Source organism: Colias eurytheme, chromosome 19 (assembly GCF_061535395.1).
Source record: "Colias eurytheme isolate Ceu_HAF_F1 chromosome 19, ilColEury1 Martin Lab GWU primary, whole genome shotgun sequence".
Taxonomy (NCBI): domain Eukaryota; kingdom Metazoa; phylum Arthropoda; class Insecta; order Lepidoptera; family Pieridae; genus Colias; species Colias eurytheme.
In genome coordinates, this window is record NC_142998.1 from 4,412,163 (window position 1) to 4,438,076 (window position 25,914).

General features: G+C 33.2%; 1 protein-coding gene across 7 annotated transcripts in view; it reads right to left on the minus strand.

Moving 5' to 3' along the window:
- Positions 1-493: 493 nt before the first annotated feature.
- The window catches only part of EndoA (SH3 domain containing GRB2 like, endophilin-A), a 31,388-nt gene continuing 5,967 nt past the window's right edge, over positions 494-25,914 (minus strand). The window contains exons 2-12 of one of the 7 annotated variants that reach the window (XM_090112890.1): positions 13,785-13,866; positions 10,675-10,743; positions 9,847-10,075; positions 9,365-9,498; positions 9,048-9,114; positions 8,071-8,171; positions 7,445-7,548; positions 6,897-6,988; positions 4,399-4,482; positions 3,305-3,423; positions 494-2,999 (exon numbers count right to left, since the gene is read on the minus strand). In XM_090112890.1, the coding sequence (XP_089969016.1) occupies positions 2,874-2,999; positions 3,305-3,423; positions 4,399-4,482; positions 6,897-6,988; positions 7,445-7,548; positions 8,071-8,171; positions 9,048-9,114; positions 9,365-9,498; positions 9,847-10,075; positions 10,675-10,743; positions 13,785-13,829 (1,170 nt within the window). In that variant the 5' untranslated portion in view covers positions 13,830-13,866 and the 3' untranslated portion in view covers positions 494-2,873. Of the gene's footprint in view, positions 3,000-3,304; positions 3,424-4,398; positions 4,483-6,644; positions 6,989-7,444; positions 7,549-8,070; positions 8,172-9,047; positions 9,115-9,364; positions 9,499-9,846; positions 10,076-10,674; positions 10,744-13,784; positions 13,867-16,838; positions 16,932-25,914 lie in introns of those variants that run through there. The other 6 variants (XM_090112886.1, XM_090112889.1, XM_090112887.1 and 3 more) reach the window with 6 other exon arrangements.

A 25,914-nucleotide genomic window follows, 5' to 3' on the forward strand; every position in this document is an offset into this window, starting at 1 on the left:
ACATATTTTTTATTGCAAGACGTTTTTTGTGCCATACGCAATTTTTTATTTCAAAATACATAATTAAAATGTCATCGAAATAAGTGAAATTACATCATCACAAGCTTCGATCACAAGTTTCTGTACGTAAATGTTTTGTGTGCATTGTACATTAGTGTTTTCTATTCTATTCTATAATCTAGATCTTACAATGTATCATAGTTCATACACACATCAACAAAGTCTAGGGATATTTTGTATCAAATCAAATATCTAAAAATGTATGAAGAATTTAGACGTATCCTAGATTTTTGAAAAACAAACTTAAGTACATGTTGTAGTCAAAATTTTAAATTTTCTATCAAGAAAATCCTTATCGTCCGAATTTCCACCTAGGTGAGAAAAGTTGACATAAAAATAAAATATGTAGTTACGAATTAATGTTTTTCGTTGTGTCGTTTCAATGTCGAAGTAGAGGATTATTTGTACAAGGGGTGAAAATAAAACAATCATGGTAATTGTTAACATTTTATTAGGAGGCGAAACGAGCAATAAGTTCAGGATATTTTTTTAATATAAACAAATATCTCATAAATTGTCAAGTTTATCTATCAATTACAGTACATAGATTTTTAAGATTACAGTAACATGAACAAGAATACATTTACGAAACATATATTTACTCGCACCGTTGAGTTTATGAATTTAGTGTTAGCATAACACCATAGACACTATACTTTGCATCCAGTTTTTAATGGTTCTATTCGTTCACTTTAGACACCCAGTTCATTTCGGATTTCGGTAACATTAAACATACAATCATACTATTCAAAGAAGTTTGATTTTAAGAGTTACGTTAGGGTAATATAATAAATACATAACAACAATAAACCCACTTCGTGGAAGGATCAACGATATGAGCGTTCATATTTCACAAGAAGAAACATTGAAAGACACATTGAAGACGGGCAAGTGTAAATGTGCTGAGACCCGTCGTCATATTACATCGAAACATTACATATTTTAACACCAATAGTAATTTATTATTTGCTCAAAATACTTATAATAATAGACACTTGAAGATAGAACGATTATCATTTATATGAACTTACATACACCTAACATTAGATCTAGGTATTGTCTTTTATATGCCAGAAACATGATCAATGGGGTCAATATTATGTACGAATGAAATGAGCTCAATGAATGAAATACAAATACGAGTATGTTTAACATTACTTTAACATCAATAAATGTCGTGAAACTTGATTTGTATCTTACTTTAACGTGCATGCATAAAGTATATTCAACAACTATTAAATAGAGGCCACATATGGATTTCTAAACAGATTTCTAATAGGTAAAATTAAAAATCTTCTGTATATATGATTTACAATTATTGAAATATATTTTAAATATATTTATTTAAGTATGTCATGAAATAAAAACTGTAGGTAATAGACGTTAAAAAAATTGACCGTACACGACACAGCGTAAAATGCATGATTACTAATATTATCACAATAACTTCATGTCATAATATAATTTGCCATAAAACATCAAACACCAAGTAGCCACAAACATTTGGCAAGATTCAACAACTCTTACGTCCCCATAATGCTTTGTGTATAACATACATTGTATACATTCTCCACTCTGATAAATTATCAGTTATCACTGTTACCCGCAAGATATAACTATGTCTAATCTCAAACCTAGTATACAATACTAATACGTGACATCTATATTAAATGGAGAGAAGTCTGTTATCAAATTAAAACTATGTATAATGGAATACTATTTTTTTTTTCAAATATTATTTTCTACACTAAACAAAAATATCACTTATCGAAATTTAAATCATACACAAAATATCATAAAGAGCCGAAGCACTATCTACAAAAGTTGCCTTGTTATAATGTATAAGCCTAAAAAAACAGGTTCCTTGTTATAATATACGTTTTGGAATGGAAATAATTTAAATACTCTGAATCTTTTATTAAGAAACTAAACAGAGAAATATTATGCATTTTTATTATTCCATGTCCATTAACATAACAAAGAAAATAAATCGATTATTTTACAATATACTAATCTATAAGATAACTTACTGATAATTAATTTAAACTAAAACTAAATTTACAAAAAATATAACATTTTTTACCTTTCAGAGCTTAAATTCAACGTAAAATATAAATTAAATTTAAGCTCGTTCAAGTTAAAAGTTGAAAACAAAGTTCGTTGGGTTTGGCATAAATGTTTACCAGCTCACACAAAATGCATTGAAAATATGGATGTAAACAAAATGGAAGACCGGACCCAAAATAGTATAACGATGAAAACACAATTCACATTTAAACCATTGAGCTTTTGACACAATTTATTTGAAATAATTAATCGTCTAATGTAATATAATACTGAGACATGAAATTTGAGTATTGCAACACAGCCATTCATATTTTTTTACATAACTGAAATAACTTTTAGTATTTATTCATTGCAGACTAATCAAAAAATCCTGTCCCGTCCTGACATTAGTTTACGGATAACATATATTTTTAAAAACGAAATTCTTTGGTATAATGCCATTTCACATACATTTCATATCGCTACAAACGTGTTATTGTACTTATAGTCGCTACAATATACTTGGGAACAACATAAATTACAATATACCGAATACAATTTATTATTAGTGTAAAAGCCAATAATAGTGATATTATAATTTACGGCTATAGTGCGTGCACGATGCGTGTGGGGTTGGCAGATGCACGTAATTTGAGAACTTTTTGTAGCCTGTTGTATTATGTATTATTTGCATTGAAGGTACACCCACAGAGGTCGTGTAAGTACTATAGCGGAATGGTGTGTGTTGCAACGTGAGGCGTGTGAGTTTACATGTTGGGTAGGGGCACGTTCACCTGCACGTAGCTGATGGGGAAGTAGCCCGTCTTGCCGTTCAAGCTGCCTTCGAACCAGTTGTCGTCTACCTTGTTGATCAGGGTTATTATGTCGTTCTCCTATGAATATTATATGAAAATATTTAATACATAAAAAAAAAGAAAAACCCGTATAATATTTTGCTGTAAACTGAGGTACAGATGAACATACACTATTTCAATGATGTTTAATAAAACATAATACGCTAGTATCGTAGTGTAACAAGATTTAATCTCAAAACTCTTTTCATGAACATAAAGCTTTTAAGTATAAAAAAAGGTAAAAAATCATTTTTTTAATTTTGTCTTCGAATTATTTATTATTTAAGACACACTCATAGGATAGTATTCCTAGCACGAATCAAATAAAAAAAATATAGTCTTACCTTGAATCCCAGTTCGCCCTGGTTCTCCGGGTCGAAGTCGTACAGCGCCGTACAGCACGGCTTCTGCTGCACGCTCGGCGTCCGCGCGGGCGACTTCACGGGCGACGGCAGCGGGGACGCTACGCACGATACATCGTTACAACTACTGCTATGTTGTTAGCGTGGTATGAACGCTTTTGCCAATTACGAAACATTTTTATATTGATGATATTAAAACGTCTTGATACGGAGATAATGAGAAAGATATGTCAGAATACTCCCTTAGATTGATGCGGAAAAAAAGTGTATCTATTTTGTGTCGTAAAAATATTATAAGCTAAATTATCTATATATGGTGATTGAAAAATTCAAAGCACTTTACACCGTTCAATTCAGTTATGTTTGGCAAAAACGTTCAATTACGAATGAACTACAAGCAGATGTGAAAAACACTACACACAATACTAAAAGTGAAAGAGGATTACAAAATGAAAATTCAATAACATTCCCAGATTATTTGCGAATAAAATGTCGTTTTGGCGCACGCATAATATTGAATGAAAAATAATTTAAATAAACCAAAAATTAAGCATGATAATATGATCAAAACATCACTAAGCTAGGTGATGGACATGCTCGTAACGTCACTTTGCGTTAACATAGGCGTTTGATGACGGTAGCATATGATTTTGACATGCACATGTATTTTGTAAACGCTTCATCCCTAGCACTATGAAAATAGCCCTAAAAGCAGTCTAGCAAGATATATATCGCGTAAAACAATCCCTACTCTGTTCATCTATTATTTAGTTTAAATTTAGTTTAAAAGAGAAGTTAAATTGTATTTTTCAAGTTAAAAATAGTGTCATTAAAATTTTTACAATATTGTGAACTACAGTAAATTTAAGTATATTAAATAAAAGAGTTGAAGTATAATCTCTTTTCATATACAAATAATTGAAGTCATTGAATAACTACCTGATAATAATTTTCGTCTTTATAACTTTTAGTAGAAAAACTAACCTTAAAACTTAGCAAACAACTACGCATCTAGCCTACATGTGTGTGTGTGGCATACGCAAACGTGTAACGTCTATCATGTGTGTGTGTGTTACCATTGTTGGAGCGCTGAGCGTTGCCCGGGAACAGCTCGAGGTTTGAGGGCGGCTTGTGCTCCGGCGAGCTCGCGCGAGACCCGCCTGCTCCAAACCACGCATACGTCACTTACCCGCCACTCAAACGGCACTCAACTTTGAGTTAAGTATAACCTAAGCACTTATAAGCACGATTGTGTTGTCACTTGACCGATTTCTATGAAATTTTATATACTTATATACGGTAAGTCTTAGAAAAGGTTGCTATTATATACCCCTAAGTAGTAACTGGCAGAACAACGTTTGCCGGGTCCGCTATTATGTTCAGTAGATTCGCTACTTCATTTTGAAACTTAGTTGAATATGCTTTTTCATTCTATGAGTAAATATCATAATATATAGTATTAATATTCATGTGTAAATTATGTAACATGTAATAACAAGGCTCTAATATAATTTTGCCTTTAGATTTTAATAAGTATTTACTGTATATTGCAATGTGCATGTCAATTTGACTCTATTATACGACATAAACACAGCGGGAAATAGAGCGATAATAATAAATCACATATCTCTATTACTTAGAAGAAAAGTAGAGACGTCAAAATAGAATAAAACATCAATATTAGTTGTACCAGAGCACATCGACTATAAAGTTTAAAAACACGATTATACAATAAAAATATACACTTCTATGCAAAGAATGTATAAAAGTCAAGTTAATAAAAACTTTTATCATAGTAATTGGCTTTACATTTTTTTGTTTACTCTTTGCATAGCGTTTTAAATCTTATATCTAATAGGAATAGGTACAGGAAAGGAATGGAAAGGATTCCGTCGTCTCCTGAAAAAGTGTCAATATTTTACGACTCTCATATAAAAAGCGCAAATAAAATTGTGAAAAATTAATAAGATTAGTTAAACAAAAATAAAATGGTTTGTACATAGTGTTTTTGTATTTACATATTGACTCACACCTATTATAGTCAGTAACGAATAAAGGACAATGCCCACCTTCCATACATTTGAAAACCTGATAAAGAAAGTTTATGTATAGACCGCAAGTATAGCAGGAATACTGCGTGCTTGATTAGGGAATAATTCCCTGTTTTCACTTTTACCAGTTAAACGCCAGGAATTTTAAAAAATACGAATTACTACTTTGTAGGTTAGGAATTGTCGCGGGCAAATTATCAACACAAATAGCTATGGAAATATGTAGGCAGTACATATGTACCAAGTAGGTATTTAAAAGTTAATTAATTATATCATTCTACCTATTAATTCTACCTATTAACGAGACGCAAACGCAAAACGAAAGAGACTGCGCCGATTCGAATATGACAGGCGGCTGTCAAACGTCAAAACAATCCGTTTCACTCTATCATCATCATAATTAAACGTAAACTGATAATGTTCGTATTATTTTTTACTTGACTTTAATAAATGTTCATAATATTTTACTATTTAGGTAAAAGAATTAAGTACTTAAAATATAACAAACAGTAATAAAACTAGTTAAAATAGTAAAAGTCAGTCTCCAGTCGTCACTCGCCAGCAAGTAAAACGGAACGTAGCAACTCTACAGATAACGTTCAAAAACCATAATTTCATTTTTTAAGAAGTTTGTACGAGTTTAGAAAAATAACAAAAATCTTTTTTTCCTACGTCTCTGATAAAAAAATGATAAGCGTAATGAGTTCACAATAAAATAAGCTAAATTTTAAGATTTGTTTCATTTCTATACATGTTCAGGTGAAAAATGGGCATTGTTCTTTAGGTTTATTTACATTTCAAACTGTTCTCATAGATAAAAACGCATTCCAGAAACTTTTCCTAAAGTTTGACATAACATTATTGTAAATTGTATTAGTTTCTATATATTTTATAGTTCCAAATACCTCTTTTTTATGACTTTATTAGTTAAATGTCAGTGTTGCTATGAAAAGCATTGTAAGTGTTCTGTTAATATGAAGTTTTGTAGTGTCGATGAACCGTGAACCGTGAAACATAAAACATAAATTAATTTGACCGTGGACTACCTCGCCATAATTTAGAAAATAACAAATTTATTATTTTATCTTTACTGTATTTTTAATCAAAACCTTGATCTGTTTTCATTAAAACACACCTTAATCACCGAAACTCTAGTAACATCGCCTTAAACCCTTATCAAGAATACATATACCCAAACCACACTACCCTTAACCTCTTAGCACCAGTAATCCACAGCCAACAAAGCGTCAAGCAAATCAAATATAAATCACCTGTCCACGGGTCGCGTCCGTTCGTCCTCGGCGCGGGGTGTGGCTTGAACGCGGCGCGGGGGTGCGGGGCGTGGGGGGCGCGGGGGTACAGGCTCTGCGGGGGGAGGGGCGTGTGGTCGCGGTATACGTTCTGCGGGTTGCGGGGGGAGTCCCAGGCGCGGTCCAGCGCGGACAGGTCCGCGAGGGACGAGGTGAGGGGGGCGGGCGCGGGGGCGGGGCGCGAGAGGCTCTGCGCGGAGCCGTAGCGTTTACCGTGGTTCAGCTCGTGTATGCCCTCGATGTGCAGGTCGGCGAGCGTCTTCGGCACGAACTCCAGCTTCGGGCGGCTCACCGCTTCCTCTTTCCTGGAATGAGAATTGCTTTAGTGTTAGAATGCACTGCTTAGTCATATGTTAAAATACGTTATAATGAAAAGTAAATACATAATATACAAAAAAATTGAATTACTAAGTGTTTATTGTTCAATCCCTACTAATATTATAAATGCGAAAGTAACTCTGTCTGTCTGTCTGTTACGCTTTCCCGCTTAAACCTCTCAACCGATTTTGATGAAATTTGGCACAGACAATCTTTAGACCATGAGAAATAACATAGGCTACCTTTTATCAAAACACCACGCGGGCGAAGCCGCGGGCGGAAGCTAGTATAATATATTGTTCAATTTTCAAAGAATATAATAGTACTTCTTCAACATTATTTTATCTCGACTTCGACTTCGACTTTATTTATATTGTTAAAAAACAATATTTTAAAACCAATTTCTAACAGATGCGGAATTTAAGTGGAAAAAAATTACTTACTTCTCCATGAGAGTGGAAACCAAGCCCTTCAGAATCTCAGTGCACTGCTGATGGTACTCCAACAGACCCTCCGCGAAGAACGCCAGCTGCGCTACTTGTTCCACCTAAACAAATGTTTTGACAATAAATCATATTGATTCATCATCATTTTTGAGAACGCTAATTTTCTTTTCCTCGAAAATTCATAAAATCATAGAAAATAAAGGCAAAGAAAAGAGTTACACAGTGAAAAAAAATTGGTTGTCTGTAAAGTCAGTTTACTGACGATAGTTGAACGTGACAATGTCCGATTATGTTTCTTTGTCGCTCGTTCCGCGCTCTCGCTTGCACTTCAAGACTTACATTGAACGCCTCAGAGCGAGGTAACGCCGCATGAGTCATGTTTTTTCGTACGTGCAGCCGGCTCTATCGAATTATAAGACGTTGTCACGTCAAAATGTAGGTAAACTATGCTACGTTGTTATCAAGAGGTACTTTGTTACAAATAAAATCTAATAACCTACTTCTAAGTTCTTTATCAAAGGAAACAAAAGTGTCTTTATAAAGTTACATTATACGCCGAGTTCAATGAATAGTCACTGCTTCTACGAAGAAATGATCACATACACAATCTAAATAATACTTACGTCATTGTCAAGTAAGTTGAACATTCCGATCTGTGCGAGCGTAAGGGACTCTGCAAACTTTTCCTCAGCCTGACGGATTTCATCGTCTGGAATATGAGCACCTGATGTATGTAAGCTCACAAAACATACCAAATAAAAAAAATAAACGAAAAAAATTAAAGTTTAAAAACAGAACACCACAAAAATAACCAAGGAATAATAATATAAAACATAAAAAAAAAACAAATACAGACCAAATGCAGAAATCATAAGGTGAACATAAACGTTGCGAACGAAGATACGATCCAAGAGCAGAACAGGAGAACATGGAAAAAACGAGCTGGTATTATAGAAAACGGTAAACATTATAATTTTAAATAGCTGATTACCAAACTCATAGCTACGCAAAAACTCAAAGTGAAAAGAAAAAATAATTAAGAATGTAAATTAGCAAGATCAAAAGCCTTATACCGTAAGTGAAACGAAGTGAAAAGTAATGTGATATTAAGAAATATTGACCTAATTTCTCATTCCTGCGTGTTCCTTCTAAAATTACGTAATCACATACATATAGCCTGAATCGATGCTCTTATTTTACTATTTCACTACATCAGCATGAAAACGCATTCGAAGTTTATCTTGTTTAATTGAAGATAACTGTATATGTTGACACTACTTTGATGACGTCGTGATAAGCATCGAAATCTTAATATCAGCATTTTATAACTAGCATCCAGAGCAGAAAACTGGTAACACTTTTTGAATGATGATGGTAAAATGATATCCTAGCTAAATTAAATTCTCACCCCCTCTTCCATGACTCGGACTTGCGTAAGGGCCTATCCTGACACCTTTTTATATTAACAAAATGTTTAACAAAATAAATCTAATCTAAATAAGAATTTCTTTGCAAAATTACATTTGTGCAAAATTATTTTACGCAACAATTAAATTTTAACAAGTTAACAATTTAATAAAAAAATACAAAATAATATCACCTTTGGCTTGTCTTCGTCGTTTGCAGTCAAAATCCAGCCTTCGTCCTTGCAATTTCTTCCGGTGATGCTAAAATAAGAACATTAAAATAACTAAAATGAATATTCACATGTGCTCACAAATTTGCACACTTAAAAAAAACATACAGTAAAAACGTTATCGTTATATAAATTATATAAATTACTAAAACAGTGGTATAAAAACCACAACATGGCACCGAACATGTTTAATGTTTATTGTACCCGTTATTCAGGACAATAACACCCCTAATTGCATATATCCTGCCCTAAAAACCACAGACAAAGCGAAGTATCCTCACCATGACTTCCTTAAGGTCTTTGGTCTGCAAGTGGTGCAATGGCTCGAGGAAGCTCTGTTTGATGTTGTCGTCGAGTGAGTACTTCACGTCCGCCATCTGTTTGAGCGCCTCGCCCATCTCGATCAGGCATTGTGCTGGAAACGTTTGTATGGACAATGTTTGTATGCATATGTGCGTCCTGATTGGTGCGTACTAATTGTTTGAAGGATCGTGACTGATCGCTTATTGAAGACTGCTTAATTGGTCGATTAGCAAATTTTTGGTAAAATGTGTAAAGTGCAAAATTGTTAATTCACAAATAAAAATATGATTACGTTACCACAGATATTATTTTTAAATAAGCTTTCGTTCGTTTTCCATAAAAATATGTAATTGTGACAGGAAAATTTTCAGAAAAGTTAATTAATTTTAATTTAAATTTACAATCGTAACAACTACAATACTAACTACTAAGTATAATACAAATATACAAATCCACGTACAAAAATACGTACAAAATATGGTGTCCTCCCCCAGCTTTTTGCCATACATGAGCATACAGTCACCTAATACACCTTCAGGCTGCGGATAGGTGTTGCTCTTGGCCTGACCGCTCAGTTTGCTAATACCCTTAACAGCTGCCATCTTGGCGCGCGCCGTTGGGTTTGGCTGAAGGAACTCTTTGGTTTTCGTCTGTAACTCCTCCACTAGTTCGCATGTTACGTCAGTTTTCTGAAATTTCAAGAAAAAAATAAATGATCATAGCACGTGGAAAGTGTAGGTTAATTTAATTATGAACTGCGGTAAGTATTACATTGTTTGAAAAAAATAATATGCAGTTTATTTTAATATTCCACTAGCAAAGAAATATAATAGTTACGGGAATCCGTAACACAACGGAAAATATTTTTCAAAATACATATTTGAGAAAATCGGAAGATGCACGAGGAATATAGATAAATATGTGTACTCGAAGTTCCATATGGATTTCTCTGATAAGAAAGTATTTGAATACGTTTTGATATGTTTCTCTCTTTGTGACACAAAGCAAAACTGTACCTAATGTATTGATGTTATTTGTTTGAGAAGCTGCATTGAAGCTGCACTCTATTATATAAGTCGTCTGCATCGATAAATCTTAGAACTTAATATAAGACACGTCGTAAATCTGCAATGCAGACATTACGAGCTACTGATATTTAATATTTTCTTGCTAAGTAGATACGTATATAATAACAGCAACATTATTAAATCAACAAAAAGTCCAGAACTTTTTATTAAAGCCTACACGCACGCTCTGCGGTCAACCATAAAAAAGTTTAATTACTCACTCTCTCCATTTCCATAAAATCCAAATCCAATTTTGTGCCTTCAGCACCACCCATTTTTTCTGTGACATACTGAAACAAAAATCATTTTAAGCCAATACATTAATTATACAACATTACATTTCGATTCACAATGTTTAGAAAATAACAATCTATAAATATTAATCCTAATATGTACTATAAATATGCTACAGTAAGTAAAGGTAAAGAAAATGTAAACAAAGGCAATATTTTAAGTACCAATTAGTTAAAGCTTCAATAATAATATGGTATATAATTATTTTCGGCATCAATAAGTATCTCATTAACATAAATTCGAACAACCGAAATATTTTATGTAGGAATCGAAGTTCAAGAGTTGTGAATAAAACATAACGATAAATACTCTAATGATATACTTATACATTACTTTAACATTAATATAATGATAGATTTGGATAGATCGGATCGCTGCTAAGTTTATATTGTTTAGAGATTAAAGAATTAAAATTATGTAAAGTGTAGGACTCGTAACATGATTACTGCGGTAAAAGTTTACCAATAATAACATTAGGGGTATTCCGACACTATAAAAGGAGTGAAGTACCGGAACGCTCGTTTGAACACAAAAGCTTGGGTCGAGGTCTAGCCTTGACCGAATTGTGCTCAGTCGTTCGAAGTTCTACCTATAACAGATTAAAATTGCACCGCAGATGCCTCCCGTAACTATGAATGGCAACCATAACAATTCAATATCGATGTCTCCCACACCCCCGCGTCATCCCAACAAAAAAAAAACTAAAAATCAACCGCCCCTTCCAACAAGAAAATTTGCATATTTTCAAGGTTTATCGATTAGGGCTACCGAACTTGCGCGGTGAAATATATTGACACTTTATATTCGAGAAGATAATCAGCAGTTTACGGTGATCTGCAGTTAATTATACGCCATCAACAGAAGATTAGAAATTAATGAGAAACGGGAGGGGAGTTACGCTACGATACGCAGAGCAAACATTGATACAACCGATACCTATTTGTCATCGTGCTAATTTTCCACCGGTTTCGAATATCGTTTTCAGATGCCCTATATAACTAAACAAATAAATAGTTTTCAATATGTCTTACTCAAATATACACTAGTACATAGTAATAATACGCTAGAGCTTTCCAGCTTTCCGTCGCCATAATTTTGTCTGATATTGATATTTAATATAATACAACAGGTCGTTTTAATATTGTTGGTTCCGAAAGCAGAAGGCTGGCTAAACGATGTAGGAGGCACCACCCTTACATCAATTATCTAGACCAGACGGCCGAAACATAATGTGCGTCTCGCTTAGCTAGTAATATCGTAGAGTACTTTATTTATATGCTGTACCCTTTTATTCAAATTGTCTACCGAAAATGTACTTAGGCCTTATACAACAGAAGCTAGATTAGGAAGTAAGTATATCGTTTCGAGCACATCTTTAGCTTCAATGTAGATATTTTAATTATTTAAATAATTGTATAAATAACGAGGGTGAAAGTTTAACATATCAATTTATATTTTTACAACAATGGATGAATGAAATGTGGAAAACTAATTAAAAATAATTTTCTTTTGTTTCATTGTATGTGTCACAATTTAACTCAACTGAAACAGCGAAGCAGTTCATTATAATATCAAGAAATTAATCAGCAATGTCACAGGATTGTGCACAACAGGAGGAAGGCTACAATAATTAGGGCACATCGACAATATAGGGTGCGTTGTGGGTCATGGTCACCCCCGACCCCTACCCCGCGGGGAGATAAACCGAGTTTGCGAAATGCGAACATCATCCCTCTATTTCATAGATCACGTGCACGCTCAGGAAATTGTGCAAGTTCAAATTGCGGAGATGAATGACAATTCACAGAAAAATGGAATGTTCTTCATAATTTTGGAGCCGAGCGTACCCTCTGTGAGAGTGAAATTTGCTCGAATAGTCGCGTAAGCGAGTTTTTACGTATTGTTGACAGGAAAAAAGAAGTTGTTCAACGTTTCTGAAAGCATAATTTTTATGACACTCGTTATAAAAATAGAACCACTTGATAAGGCTTTGAAAATAAAGTATTTACATTTGACTGCTATAATTTAAGAGAAATAATAATTTAAGCAGTAACTATCATTATTTGGTCACGGATTTTTAAACATAACAAAACATGGAATATGAAAGTTAAGAAATAAAGTTATCTCTCTTATAATATATTTTTACTAAGGAAAGGTAAGTACCTAAATTTAGGTTTATTCATAATCGCCTTTGATAGTAAAAAATAATAATTAATCCAAGCTTTACGTTTCATCTGATATATTATCAACTACACACACACAAGCACCTCTAAGGTTATGTTGGTAAACATACAAAAAAATACCAATTGCGTAAATATCAACATCAATAAATGATGTAGAGCAGCAATCACGGAGCAATATTTATGTTATTTTTATAAGACAGTTCCCTAATGACGTTAATAGGGTTGCGCCATTTTTAGGCAATCAATCAAGCTATGATTTCGACGACACGACAGGTTCAAGTTGCGTGCAAACAAAGCAAATTATTGGGTTTTTACAAAATCTTTCCGCTATGTCGTGTCGTGTGTCGTTTGTCAGTTGGTATTTAAATTTATACATCCGCTTTTTGTGCGGAAATTAATGGACTTTTTTCCAAACTTTCAGAACATTTCGCTTGACAATTTCAATAAAATCACAAGCCCAGTTTTCTTGTAGCGACTCTGCATAAAAAGGGAGATGGTGGTCAGGAAATACATTATTTTGTCGATATAAATGAATACTGTATTGAAATTATAAATCTTAATAAATTCGAATATTCATGTCAACTCAAAAAGTTTCATTTCATAACTCTTCCGAAATAATTTGCTCGAAATCATCACTACATAGCAGCAAACTTAAAACGTTTCGAAACATTAAAAAAATAAATTTGAACCATAACTTTAATAATGGCACTTGTAGGCTATCAGGCGCGAAAGTTTTCCAACTCAGCGGAGACGGGCCCGCCCAATAATCGGTTTCTGCTGAAGTTTTTAATCTCGACCGTCGGCGGCGGCTGTTGCAAAAATTATAAGTTACTTTAAAATATAACTAGACTCACCTGATTAGCTTTGTTGATCTGTTTTTTGAGCCCTGCGAAAGCCATGATTGCGTCGTCTGATTACTTGCTAATTATAATTAATCTGGAACAAAAAATATGAAGATTAATTGATAAGAAATTCTTGTTAGGACTAAATTGTAAAAGACTAACGTACACTTTGATAAATTGACTTAATTAATGTAGAAAACGTATCAATATCAATCAAAATTTATGTAGTGTAAAGATAACTCATTTAAGTACCGTATAAACAAATATTTGGAAAGCATTATTTACGTACACAAATCTTCTTTTAAGTCACTACTTATTCAACCGCACGTCGTGATTTTATCAATATACAAACAATGTTTATTATTATGCTAATTTCTTCCTAAATATGTTTTGAAGATATCTTGAGGAAAGAAGTAGAGTACCTACAGTTTACGGCCTGTGGCGTATAAAGCATTGATAATGGGATTGTTGTCACGTAGTAGCTATTTGGCTACATCTGACTTCTAGACCAGATCAGTTTGTTACTGGCAAGTTGCCACGAGTGTGGATCGATACGTGTGACTAACATTATGTAATCGAGCCTTAACAATAACGTTAGTGTTATCCTAAGGTTTAATGACGCTTAGGTAATAGCTGCTGAGGCAACCAGCGACCTTCGACCTATTCGAGCTCCGAGATGATTCGTGATACACGTGCCATACGCGTGGGCTGTGCTCTGGGGCAATTCGACTAAAATTAATTGAATGTATAACGTTACAAATATTCATCAACGCATTGAGGGGAAAAAGGGAGTCAATCGAGTAGGTGGATATTATTTACTCCGTACAATGAAAACCTATATTTGATTCAGATGAAAAAGAAATACATAAATCCGTAGGTTTGATGACAATAGCTGAAGGACTCTTACCATTTTATGTAAGGTTTTATGTATGTAATATAAAACATATTCCCACATATTCTCGACTTTTTGAAATCTACAAAAGTTTCTAAAGTACCTATACGAAAAATAAGTATGTATATATTTTCAATGAAATAACTATAGCTCAAAGTTTATAATGCATGAAAGCTCGACCATATATTAAAAAATAAGCTTTGCCAGTGCGATTTTTAGCATAATTGAAAAAGGAGTTTCTATTTTCCATCAACATTTCGAACATTGCGTGCGGTCAGTACTTAACCTCATTGTACACTGTACAGTCAGCAGTGGCCACCGCAAACTAACAAAATGACAAACCATGGCTTGTTAAGTACACGTTAAACCATGGATAAAACCATTTAATTATAAATTATGGCAATTCAGAATGAATTATATCATGCTACTGTCGCTTTACTTTGAAATTACCAAAATAACCTAATATCATGTAGGTAGTAATATATTTTTACAAAATTCCACCCTTCCAACCTGCTTTGGGTCTGTAAGAATGATGATTCAACAACGAAAAAGTCTCTATACGTTTTCGGTAAATATTCAAACTCTGTCTTAGCATTGAGTACATTATTGAGTCAAGCCTTATCGGATACATTAGCTTTAATATCGGAGTCATTCCTATTTATAAATCCAATACATTTGAGTATGTTGGATATGTTGAACATTGCGGCAAATGATATTTACATTTGTATAAAAATAAAATATATTATCTTAAAGTCTCTACTATAGATATGTACTTAAAAAAGTTATGTACTGTATTAATATTATTATCTATCAAATTCATTAAATCTTCCATAAACTATCGAATAAACTTTAATGACTTGAAGAATCCAATTTAGTATTGACTTAAAAGTTAAAAGATTGAGAGAAAAGATTCCGCTTGTCCATTGCAAAATTACCAGCTTAGTTATTTCTTTGTCACAGATGTGTGTGTGTAAAATATGTAGGTACTACAGCTGCAGACAGCTGTAGTACATATTTTACACACATTATATAACATAATAATGTAATCTTATGCAGGTAGGTAAGATCTTATATAAAAATTGTCTTAGCCTGAGGAAAAGCGCTGAGTTTTAAATGGCGGAAGAAAGCATAGCGTTCATTTTTATTTTAAATTAAAAACCTTATCTTTACTACTCGACAAATGATAATTATTATAACAACAAAGTTAACGCGCAAAGGGTCAAGCAAAACCTTTGTTTGACCCTTAGCGCCAGCGACCAAAATAGGTACAGAATACTAATCTTAAAATTATCTCATTGTTTTTATAACTTGTGTAATTGACACACATACAAACATTACTTAATACTTCATTCCTTTCCTGAAACAAGAAGAATGCTTTATCCTTATTAGAATTAAATGGGTCAACGTTTGACCTCCATTTCATCTTAAGGGACATGATATTATCTATGTATAGATATTTAGCACATACCATATAGAATGGACATATCTTTTTTTAAAGGGGAACCTTTCTTGTGTTATGCATACAAGTAAAATTCGCATAGACACCTAATGATAGGAGATATTATATGACAATGTAATCTTTACAATTCGAAATTGGTTAAAATATATAGAAAATTAATAGTTCCTTTTATTCGTAGAGGCATTATCATTTTTTCAGTTAAATACCCTTTTTTTCTACTCAAATCAATGACTGAAATATTTTACCACATTTGTCAAAGTAATGTATGACACGTTTCTGTCTTTAACTCATCTATGGAAAATAAAATAATTAGGTTATAATTGAATATAAGTGGTTATACAAATTATCATATTATATTCCTACTATAATATACTCTACATTAAATTTATTACGCCCTCTTGATGCACTTAAACTACCCACGTAACAGTAAAGATGCGCCCTCTCACCTTCTAACAAAATCATACAAATTGGATTTAAGTACGTTATTTTTGGCACTGCTTAAAAATAGCCACGATTACAAAATTACAATTTGCAATGAATGAAAATTAACATTTTGTCGACTTGCTGGTTTTGTCAATCAATAAACGCCTATTGTGCGATTATTTGATAGCCTTAATGCGTAAAGAAAGGTAAATGAAAAAAATGTTCACGACACAATTATTTCTATGACACGATTCAACAAATATACCACACCAAAAAATAGTATATCACGTACCTTAGTGTTCTTATAAATGCCACAAATTGTGTAGGAGTTAAATTTGCTACGGTGCTACAAGTCTACGTCGCGTAGCGGTCACGCGTATTTCGTAGCTCGGGGGCAACTAAGGCACCCGTAGGGCATGCAAGTGCGCGCGCAGCCTCGCCCCCACATTACGTGAACCCAATATCAATCCACAATTCTATTTCAAAATTACTTACCTATATATAATATACGTACCTATATTCTATTTCAAATTGTGTCATTTTGGGATTATTGAAAACTTTTAAAATATCACATTTGTGTTGTTTAAGTAGTATGAAAATAATAAATATCGTCCTTGTAATATTTCTCAGTAAGATATAAAAAAGCTAGAAACATGTCAGTCTGAGAATAAACAATATAAAGAGCAAACAAGGAGTAATATAGCTCTAAAATTAGATATTACCTGAAATCTCAATACTATGAAATATCAATGAAAGTATTGACGTATTCTCGTAACCTATTTCAATGTTGGACTCTATTCATTCCTATTTTGTCGATTTGCTCGGTCTATTTTAAAAATAAGCTGTTTATTACACGGGATGGCTACATTAACACAACCTTTATTGAAAATACAGCTTAAACAGTAGAGTCCGATAGCGTTAATGTTGTCGAAAACTAGTTTTCATTAAGCCGTATGGTGTGAGGGTGGCCATTGTAATGTGCTGGCGTGAAAATTGTAAATTTACTTTTTGTCACTTCGCATAACAATGCCGTAACTCAAACAGGATATAATCGAGTTCATTGTGACCGGATATTACCTAATGTTTTTCTTTTGATAACAGACGAGTAACGCTTAAAGTTATAAAGTCAATGGTTAACATAAAATTTGAAAAAGAACTTCCAGTAATAATTGAATAAACAAAAGCGCCACAAATATGTTATGATAAACAATGTTATTAATTCCAATTATTTATACGAAACATTCCTTGGAAACTTATTTAATTTACTTATACAAAAATCGAAAAGCGTACATGAATAATTCGAGTGGGTGTAATGCATATTATTCGTAGAACATAAGTAATAACCACATTCAGCGCATTAAAGTATTGTAATTTAATCTTACCCGACAATGTTAGAACATGAACTGATTCATATTACTGTCGAAGTAATATTACGAAGTTAAAATATATTTATTAGGATCTAAGAAGTTTCTGATTACGTAATATTCTCAGCATAGCTATCAGCTGTACGTCGCTACTCGCTATTGATGTCCTTTGCTACATTTTATTTTACCGCAAAACTTTGTTTGCTTCGCGGACCACGTTCGTGTAACTTTGTCTTTTACAGCCTAAGTAGTTCCACGTCTTGGAAACTTTTGATATAAATTAAATTGCAGAAATGAGGTATAATTGCGTAATATTTAATATTTAAGTTGGAAATTAGTTTCGTCTTGTTTCTTATCATTATCGCCACGTTTCTCCGTGGTGGAAATGGGTCGAAGAGCATGTTCATAATATGTGCTAAGTCTGGTTACATCACCTTCTCATATACCTTTGCTTTAGGTAGATGGTTTCGCACAATGTTTTGTTATTTTTTATAATAAAATAAAGGTACATTATATAATTTCAGCATCGCGTGTCACATACCGCAAATTCAAGAGTGGGAAGAACTAACAAAATTATACTTGAACATTTCCATCATTTTGACTAAATTGGTCTAAAACTGAGACACTGATCCATAAACTTGGCATACCTAACAATTTATATATAGATTCAAACAGATCGATCTCTTTATACACGATTTGATTTAAAACCTTTTCTATTGGATTTATTTGCGAGTTTCAAATTAATAACATCTATTAATTATACTTTTACTCATGGTTTAAATAATACATCACCGACTATATTAGATAACAATTTAATAAAATCAAATAATTTTCGACGTCTGACAGGGCGTTCATTACGAACACGTGGGCGTGCTTTATCTAAGGATATTATGGTAAGGACACCCACAGACATTTCGCCTACCTTTGTTAAATGGGATATAAATATGTTATGAGATTTTTCATATGAAAGTCTACCGTATTTGAATAATGGGTTTTATTTCTGTCTCATTGACACATAATTTGCGCGCGCTCCTGCGCGAAATTGATGGTGAAAGGTTGGAATTAATATACTTAGCGACAAATATTGCCTAAAATTATATTTAACTATTAGTAACTTTTTTCCCCGTTTGTTTCCGTTTTGTTTTCGTATGTACAGTGTAAACTCTATATAACGACACTCCATTTAACGTCAAACTCCGTATAACGTCAAGATTTCTCGACTTTGGTTGGTTTATATTGTTGTCTATACAATAATACACTCCATATAGCATCACGCTCACTCTAATTAACGACCACAATAAGACATTACCACTAGGAACTAGGACTAGGTTGTACTGACTAAGTTGCCGAAATCAATGAAAATGTAGTTGTGTACATTCTTTTTTACTGACATACCGAAGATTCTCAGAAATGCAGTCGTAGAAAAATAAAGAAAAATTCTGCATTCCGAAGAAAATGGACGATCTGCCAAAAAATTGAAGAAACCTCAATATGAAGACCTTGATCAAGCGATGATAACATGGTTTCATAGGCAATGTCAAAATAATATTCCTGTCTCGGGACCAATCATGCAATTTTCCCTTTCTCTCCATTTAACGACCACTCTCTATAACGTCGAAAAATGCACGGTCCCTTAAGTGACGTTATATAGAGTTTACACTGTATTTGAAAGTGTTCAGCATATTGTAGGTTTAACGCTTTTAATCGAATCAACTTTTATTCAACAAAAACCTACAAAAATTTGAAAGATATATCGTCCCTTGTCTTCTTCAAAATCTTCTGTTTCATGAATATTATTTCGGCTAAGCCATATTAAAAAATAAATAAGATTTATATTATCATTATAATCTTAACCCTCAGTTATTAAATCCGCAGTCTAAGTGTAAAGGGACGCTCAAATAGCGAGATAGGGCAAATCTGTGACAAGGTTTTTTAAGCCGCTATGAAATGCTTGCTAGAGGCATGTTTTTGACGTAATTGAAAGATAACTTTTTTGGCTTAGGTATATTTTTCTTTCTGCTAATTAAAGATGTCTTTATTTCATATTATCTATATTGGTCTTTCGGAGTATTAAATGAAACGCAAAATTACCTTTGACACAAATAAAATTTTTTCACGACCGTGTACGGTGTGTATAATACACGTTTTGTTGTAAAATAAAAAATGTGTTAGTTTATTCAAAGCAATCCATCACACTTAATCAAGAACTAAATATAAAGGGCAGACGGTATTCAAAAGGGTTTCAGCCTTCTGGAGTTTGATACTATATACTACTATAGAATATAAGAATAAGACTAGACGTAGGTGCCACTTTACCAAAGCTATTTACCAATGTCTCAACGTAACAAATAAACATTTTTAGACTCTATTAAGCAAAACAGTTCCAGTGCCAGTCCCTGATATTGCAATATTATAAAACCCTTGCAAGTAGAACGCGTTTGGTCACGTAGTTCTTATATTTCCCGGCAATATTAGATCGCTCGGCAAGAGAAGCTACAAATATTCCAGACTTTATGGTGGCAGTACACATTGGGCCAACGTGTTGGGCCAACGGGTTGGGCCAACGTGTAGAGAGCTACTTGGCGGTATGTTGGCTTCATTAGCCTAGTTGGCGCCAATATTGGCAGGCCAACCGAATGTTGTCGGTTTTTTGTGCACACATCAAAGGATCTTGGCGCGCTCCACAAACAGCGTTCACACGTTGGTGTCTTGTTCAGTTTGTTGTTACTCGTCAGCGGAGACAGTATCGTTGCGCGCAATGAAATTTACGTTTAACCATGTTCCGATAGCGATGGCGGCGCCGAGGTTTTACAATTCGTAGAATTGTATCGACATGAAGGAATAATTTGGAATCCACGGCATGAACTACACAAAAATAAAACCAGATGACTCAAAAAATTAGATGTTCTATTTTCTCTTTATTATATTATTCTAGATGTTTTTCTTATCTCACTTTCATACAATGCGGTAAAAAAATGAATATATTTATAAAATGAGTAAAATAGTATTAAAAAGTTACTTGTTCTTAAAAATTAAATAACAATATACAATGAGCATGACTTTGATCAAATTGTGCTTTACTACATAAATAATATTATCATTTAATATAATAATATCTAAAATCTAATCTTTAAAGTTTCGTTTTATAGGTAGTTAAAATTAAATTAAATGTACCTAAAATGTACACATTTTAAACATTTGAAAAAATCTAAACATAATAATGTTTTATTTATACAGATATAAAAAAGGACAATAGAGATTGGAAAATGGTATCATCGCAGACGGCAGAGTACACTCATTGTTATTGATGCACATGTACGTAATAATTAAACGCACTGTATATAAATAAATTGCCGCGGCTGCAAGAACTTCTACGGACTACGTCCATCTTTGAAGCGCCAATGCAGAATGATCAGTACGCCAATGTGTGAACAGGAATCTTGATATCCTTCATTTTTTCCCAACACGTTGGCCCAACGCCTTGGCCCCATGTGTACTGCCGCTATTAGCGTTGCCTTTTTCGGGGGAACGTTTTGGACTATGGTAGTATACAATAACGAAAATCAGATTTGGAAAACATTAGATTTTTAATTTAAAGTTTTTAAAAAATAACGTTTTAATGGGAATAAATATTTGATGACGTGGATCATTATATAATAATAATAATATAAGCTCAATGTTTCTATTATTATAGAAACGAAATTAACAGTTTTCACAAATCACCCCGTGCTCGGTAGAGCTATGCTGTAGAGCTAATAGTAAAAATACATAAATTCATTACTGTCTCAAAAACATCTAAGTACCTATAAAAGTCCTTTAAAATAGATATATATAATTGATTAAAAAAACAGACACACAGACTTATGAGGTGAAGGTTTATTTAAATACCCGAACATTTGGATCGAAGTAGGTGCGCGCGCATATTACATTTCCAAATCTTTTAAATTAAATAATACGTGAGATGCATTCCTCTATGATACCAAATCATGAAATAAATTATATCTCAATATATATATTATGTAGATATAATTACATACAGCATTATTATGAATGTTGCTTTCTCTGCTCTCTCGCGGTAATTCATATATTATGATAAAATTGAAGCAAAAAAAATTAACAATGAGAACTATCTAAGTATAATTTATCTGATTTTATTAAATCAGTTCTATTTATCTTGTACCTTTGAAAGCGATTATTCACTAGTCAATACAAAAAATAATAGAAAAATCTATCCAAAATGCTCTACATAAGATAATACTTTTCCCAATTCGCATTTTTTACAAAATCGATCATGAACAAACGACTGCACTGTTAAGGCATACATGAATAATATTACTGGACATTCAACGGTCTGTAACGCGATACATTTTGTCTGGCAAAATGAAATGACGCTACATGTAACATGCTGTGTATCGCATCGCAACGTCTGTTGCGGTGAGTCCCGAATATCACTCGCAAACGGAAATTCACATTTGTATATCTGCACCGTGCATGTACCAGACTTCTGAAATCTGAAATATGTCCATCGGAAATATCTCGTGAGTCTGTAAGCTTTATATTTGGAGCAAATTTTGTTAAATTAAACTTTTGTTACTTTCTGTTCTCAATCGCATTATACATCTGTTTTAATGATAAACGTTTTACACAAAATTATAGAACTTAGTATAAACATAAAACTTAAACAAAACCTGAATCTATTATCTTTACTTCTATAAACATAAACTCTTTGTCACCTACAGCTACGCTATCTCGAACTCTTATTTGTGAATATCCATAAATATAAATTCAGCCCACTCGGTCGGTTTCTTTAAATAAAACATGTTTTAATATTTAATAAGCGTATTTCGTGCTAATATAGAACTTCAAAATTTTACATGTCGTCCCTTTATACACATAAGAAATTGTGTTGTCACTGTTGGTCTTATTTACGAAGGTTATACCTCCCTCATCCCGTCGGGCCATCGCCCACCTCTAACCAAGTCAAAGGCATTAATATATAATAAGGAATTGAAATGGATATTATTATTTCGTCTGCTCAGATATAACCCTCAAAGAAGCTTATAAATAAGCTAAAAATATACCCGCCTTATTTTGTCCAGACATCATCGCTCTGTATATAGAAATAAATTCTGTAATTTTCCTCAATGGTATTTTTTTTCTTACATTTCATTCTTTAACAGGTGTGAAATTTATAATAGTGTCAAACATATTAATGTAGCCTATTCAGAAAATAGAAAATATTTTAATTTAAGAAATGGTACTAATTATTTACGGAAACCAATGTGTTAATAAATACAATCTCAAAAATTTAAAGAATCAATCTTCCTACACCATTTATTAAAAAAAAAATATATCTACATTACATTCATTAGTTCATAGCATCAAAACTTGAAATACTTATCAATTGACAATAGTTATTGGCGGATATTTCAAAGCACTTTTTTCAGATGATATTATGGGCGTGTGATGTTTCCCAAAGATGTTAAGCTAGCGCGTAGGCGTGACGCCAAGATGTGGCGCCCGCCGGTCTGTCGACGTCGTGTAGCCATGAACCAGCCAGCCAAATAGGTTAAGAGACTGGCCAATCACTTTTATGTTCACCGCATTTTTAATGACAGTCATCAAACGAACCAACCTACCGCACTACAGCTTTTCTACCGCACTACAGCTAAGTGTATCTTTGAGAAAACTAAAAATTAAAAAGCCCATTCACGATTCTGGTATCAATAATAATTAATAAGTATTAAATTGCAAAACTTTGTTAGCTGAATTGAAAAATCTTCATTACGCTATGAAGAGACTTTTTAATAGTTTTGGGCATGTCTACACTAATATTATAAAGAGGAAAACTTTGTTTGTTTGTTTGTTTGATTGTAATGAATAGGCTCATAAACTACTGGACCGATTTTAAAAATTCTTTCACCATTCGAAAGCTACATTATCCACGAGTAACATAGGCTAGGTTTTATCCCGGAAATCCCACGGGAACGGGAACTATGCGGGTTTTTCTTTGAAAACGCGGGCGAAGCCGCAGGCGGAAAGCTAGTATATAATAAAACGGTGCTGTACAAATAGTCCATTGAATGAGTCCCTCCAAGGGGGGTCTAGAGTGCGTGAGTTAGTAACGTAAGATGTTTCTTCGGAAACATGTCAAGAGTCCCTAGGTAATAAACATACTAAAACCCCGGGCCACTAGGAGGAGCCCCGGAGTGGGGGGAGGGGGGAAATGGGTCTATTTTTTCATTTTTCGCTTAAATCTCAAAAACGGTACATGTTAGAGAAAAACTTTCAAGGAAAAGTTGAAAGGCCATAAAATTATCTACAAGTTGTACCTTAATCATTTTTTCCTATATCCTACCGTTTCTGAGTTATACGCAGTAAAACATGATTTTGGCTCAAACAAATTCCACATCAATCGATCAAAAAATATTTCTTTCTTCCATAAAACTCAAATGTGCAACTTGTGACCAGTACTGATAGATTGCTCTTAATTAGTTCTATAATTGGTAAAATAAACACATTCCTCCATGGAAGCCTTTAGGAGGAATCGATTGTCAAAATATTATATTAGGGCAGTTTGAGTTACTGAACTTGATCTTTTTATTTTTTTCTTCCAAAAAACTCAAAAGTGCAACTTGTGACCGATACAGATAGATTGCTCATAATAAGGTCTATCATTGATAAAAATACCAGATTCCACCACGGAGGCGTTTACGGGGAATTGGATTTTATCAGGGTATTTACGATACATGAACTTTTTATTTTTTTTCTTCCAAAAAGCTCAAAAGTGCAACTTGTGTCCGGTACAAACAGATTGCTCATAATTAGGTCTATCATTGATAAAAATACCAGATTCCACCATGGAGGCGTTTACGGGGAATTGAATTTTATTAGGGTAGTTAGTTAAAAAGTTCATGTATCGTAACTACCATAATAAAATTCAATACCTCCTAAACGCCTCCATGGTGGAATCTGGTATTTTTATCAATGATAGACCTAATTATGAGCAATCTATCGGTACCGGTCACAAGTTGCACTTTTGAGTTTTTTTGGAAGAAAAAAATTAAAAGTTCAGTATCGTATCTACCCTAATAAAATTCAATTCCCCGTAAACGCCTCCGTGGTGGAATCTAGTATTTTTATCAATGATAGACCTTATTATGAGCAATCTACCTGTACTGGTCACAAGTTGCACTTTTGAGTTTTTTGGAAGAAAAAAATAAAAAGATCAAGTTCAGTAACTCAAACTACCCTAATATAGTATTTTGACAATCGATTCCTCCTAAAGGCTTCCATGGAGGAATGTGTTTATTTTACCAATTATAGACCTAATTAAGAACAATCTATCAGTACCGGTCACAAGTTGCACTTTTGAGTTTATTGGAAGAAAAAAATAAAAAGATAAAGTTCAGTAACTCAAACTACCCTAATATAGTATTTTGACAATCGATTCCTCCTAAAGGCTTCCATGGAGGAATGTGTTTATTTTACCAATTATAGACCTAATTAAGAGCAATCTATCAGTATCGGTCACAAGTTGCACTTTTGAGTTTTTTTGGAGAAAAAAAATAAAAAGTTCAAGTATCGTAACTACCCTAATAAAATTAAATTCCCCGTAAACGCCTCCGTGGTGGAATCTGGTATTTTTATCAATGATAGACCCAATTATGAGCAATCTATCTGTACCGGTCACAAGTTGCACTTTTGAGTTTTTTGGAAGAAAAAAATAAAAAGATCAAGTTCAGTAACTCAAACTACCATAATATAATATTTTGACAATCGATTCCTCCTAAAGGCTTCCATGGAGGAATGTGTTTATTTTACCAATTATAGACCTAATTAAGAGCAATCTATCAATACCGGTCACAAGTTGCACATTTTAGTTTTTTGGAAGAAATAAATATTTTTTGATCGATTGATGTGGAAATTGTTTGAGCCAAAATCATGTTTTACTGCGTATAACTCAGAAACGGTTGGATATAGGAAAAAATGATTAAGGTACAA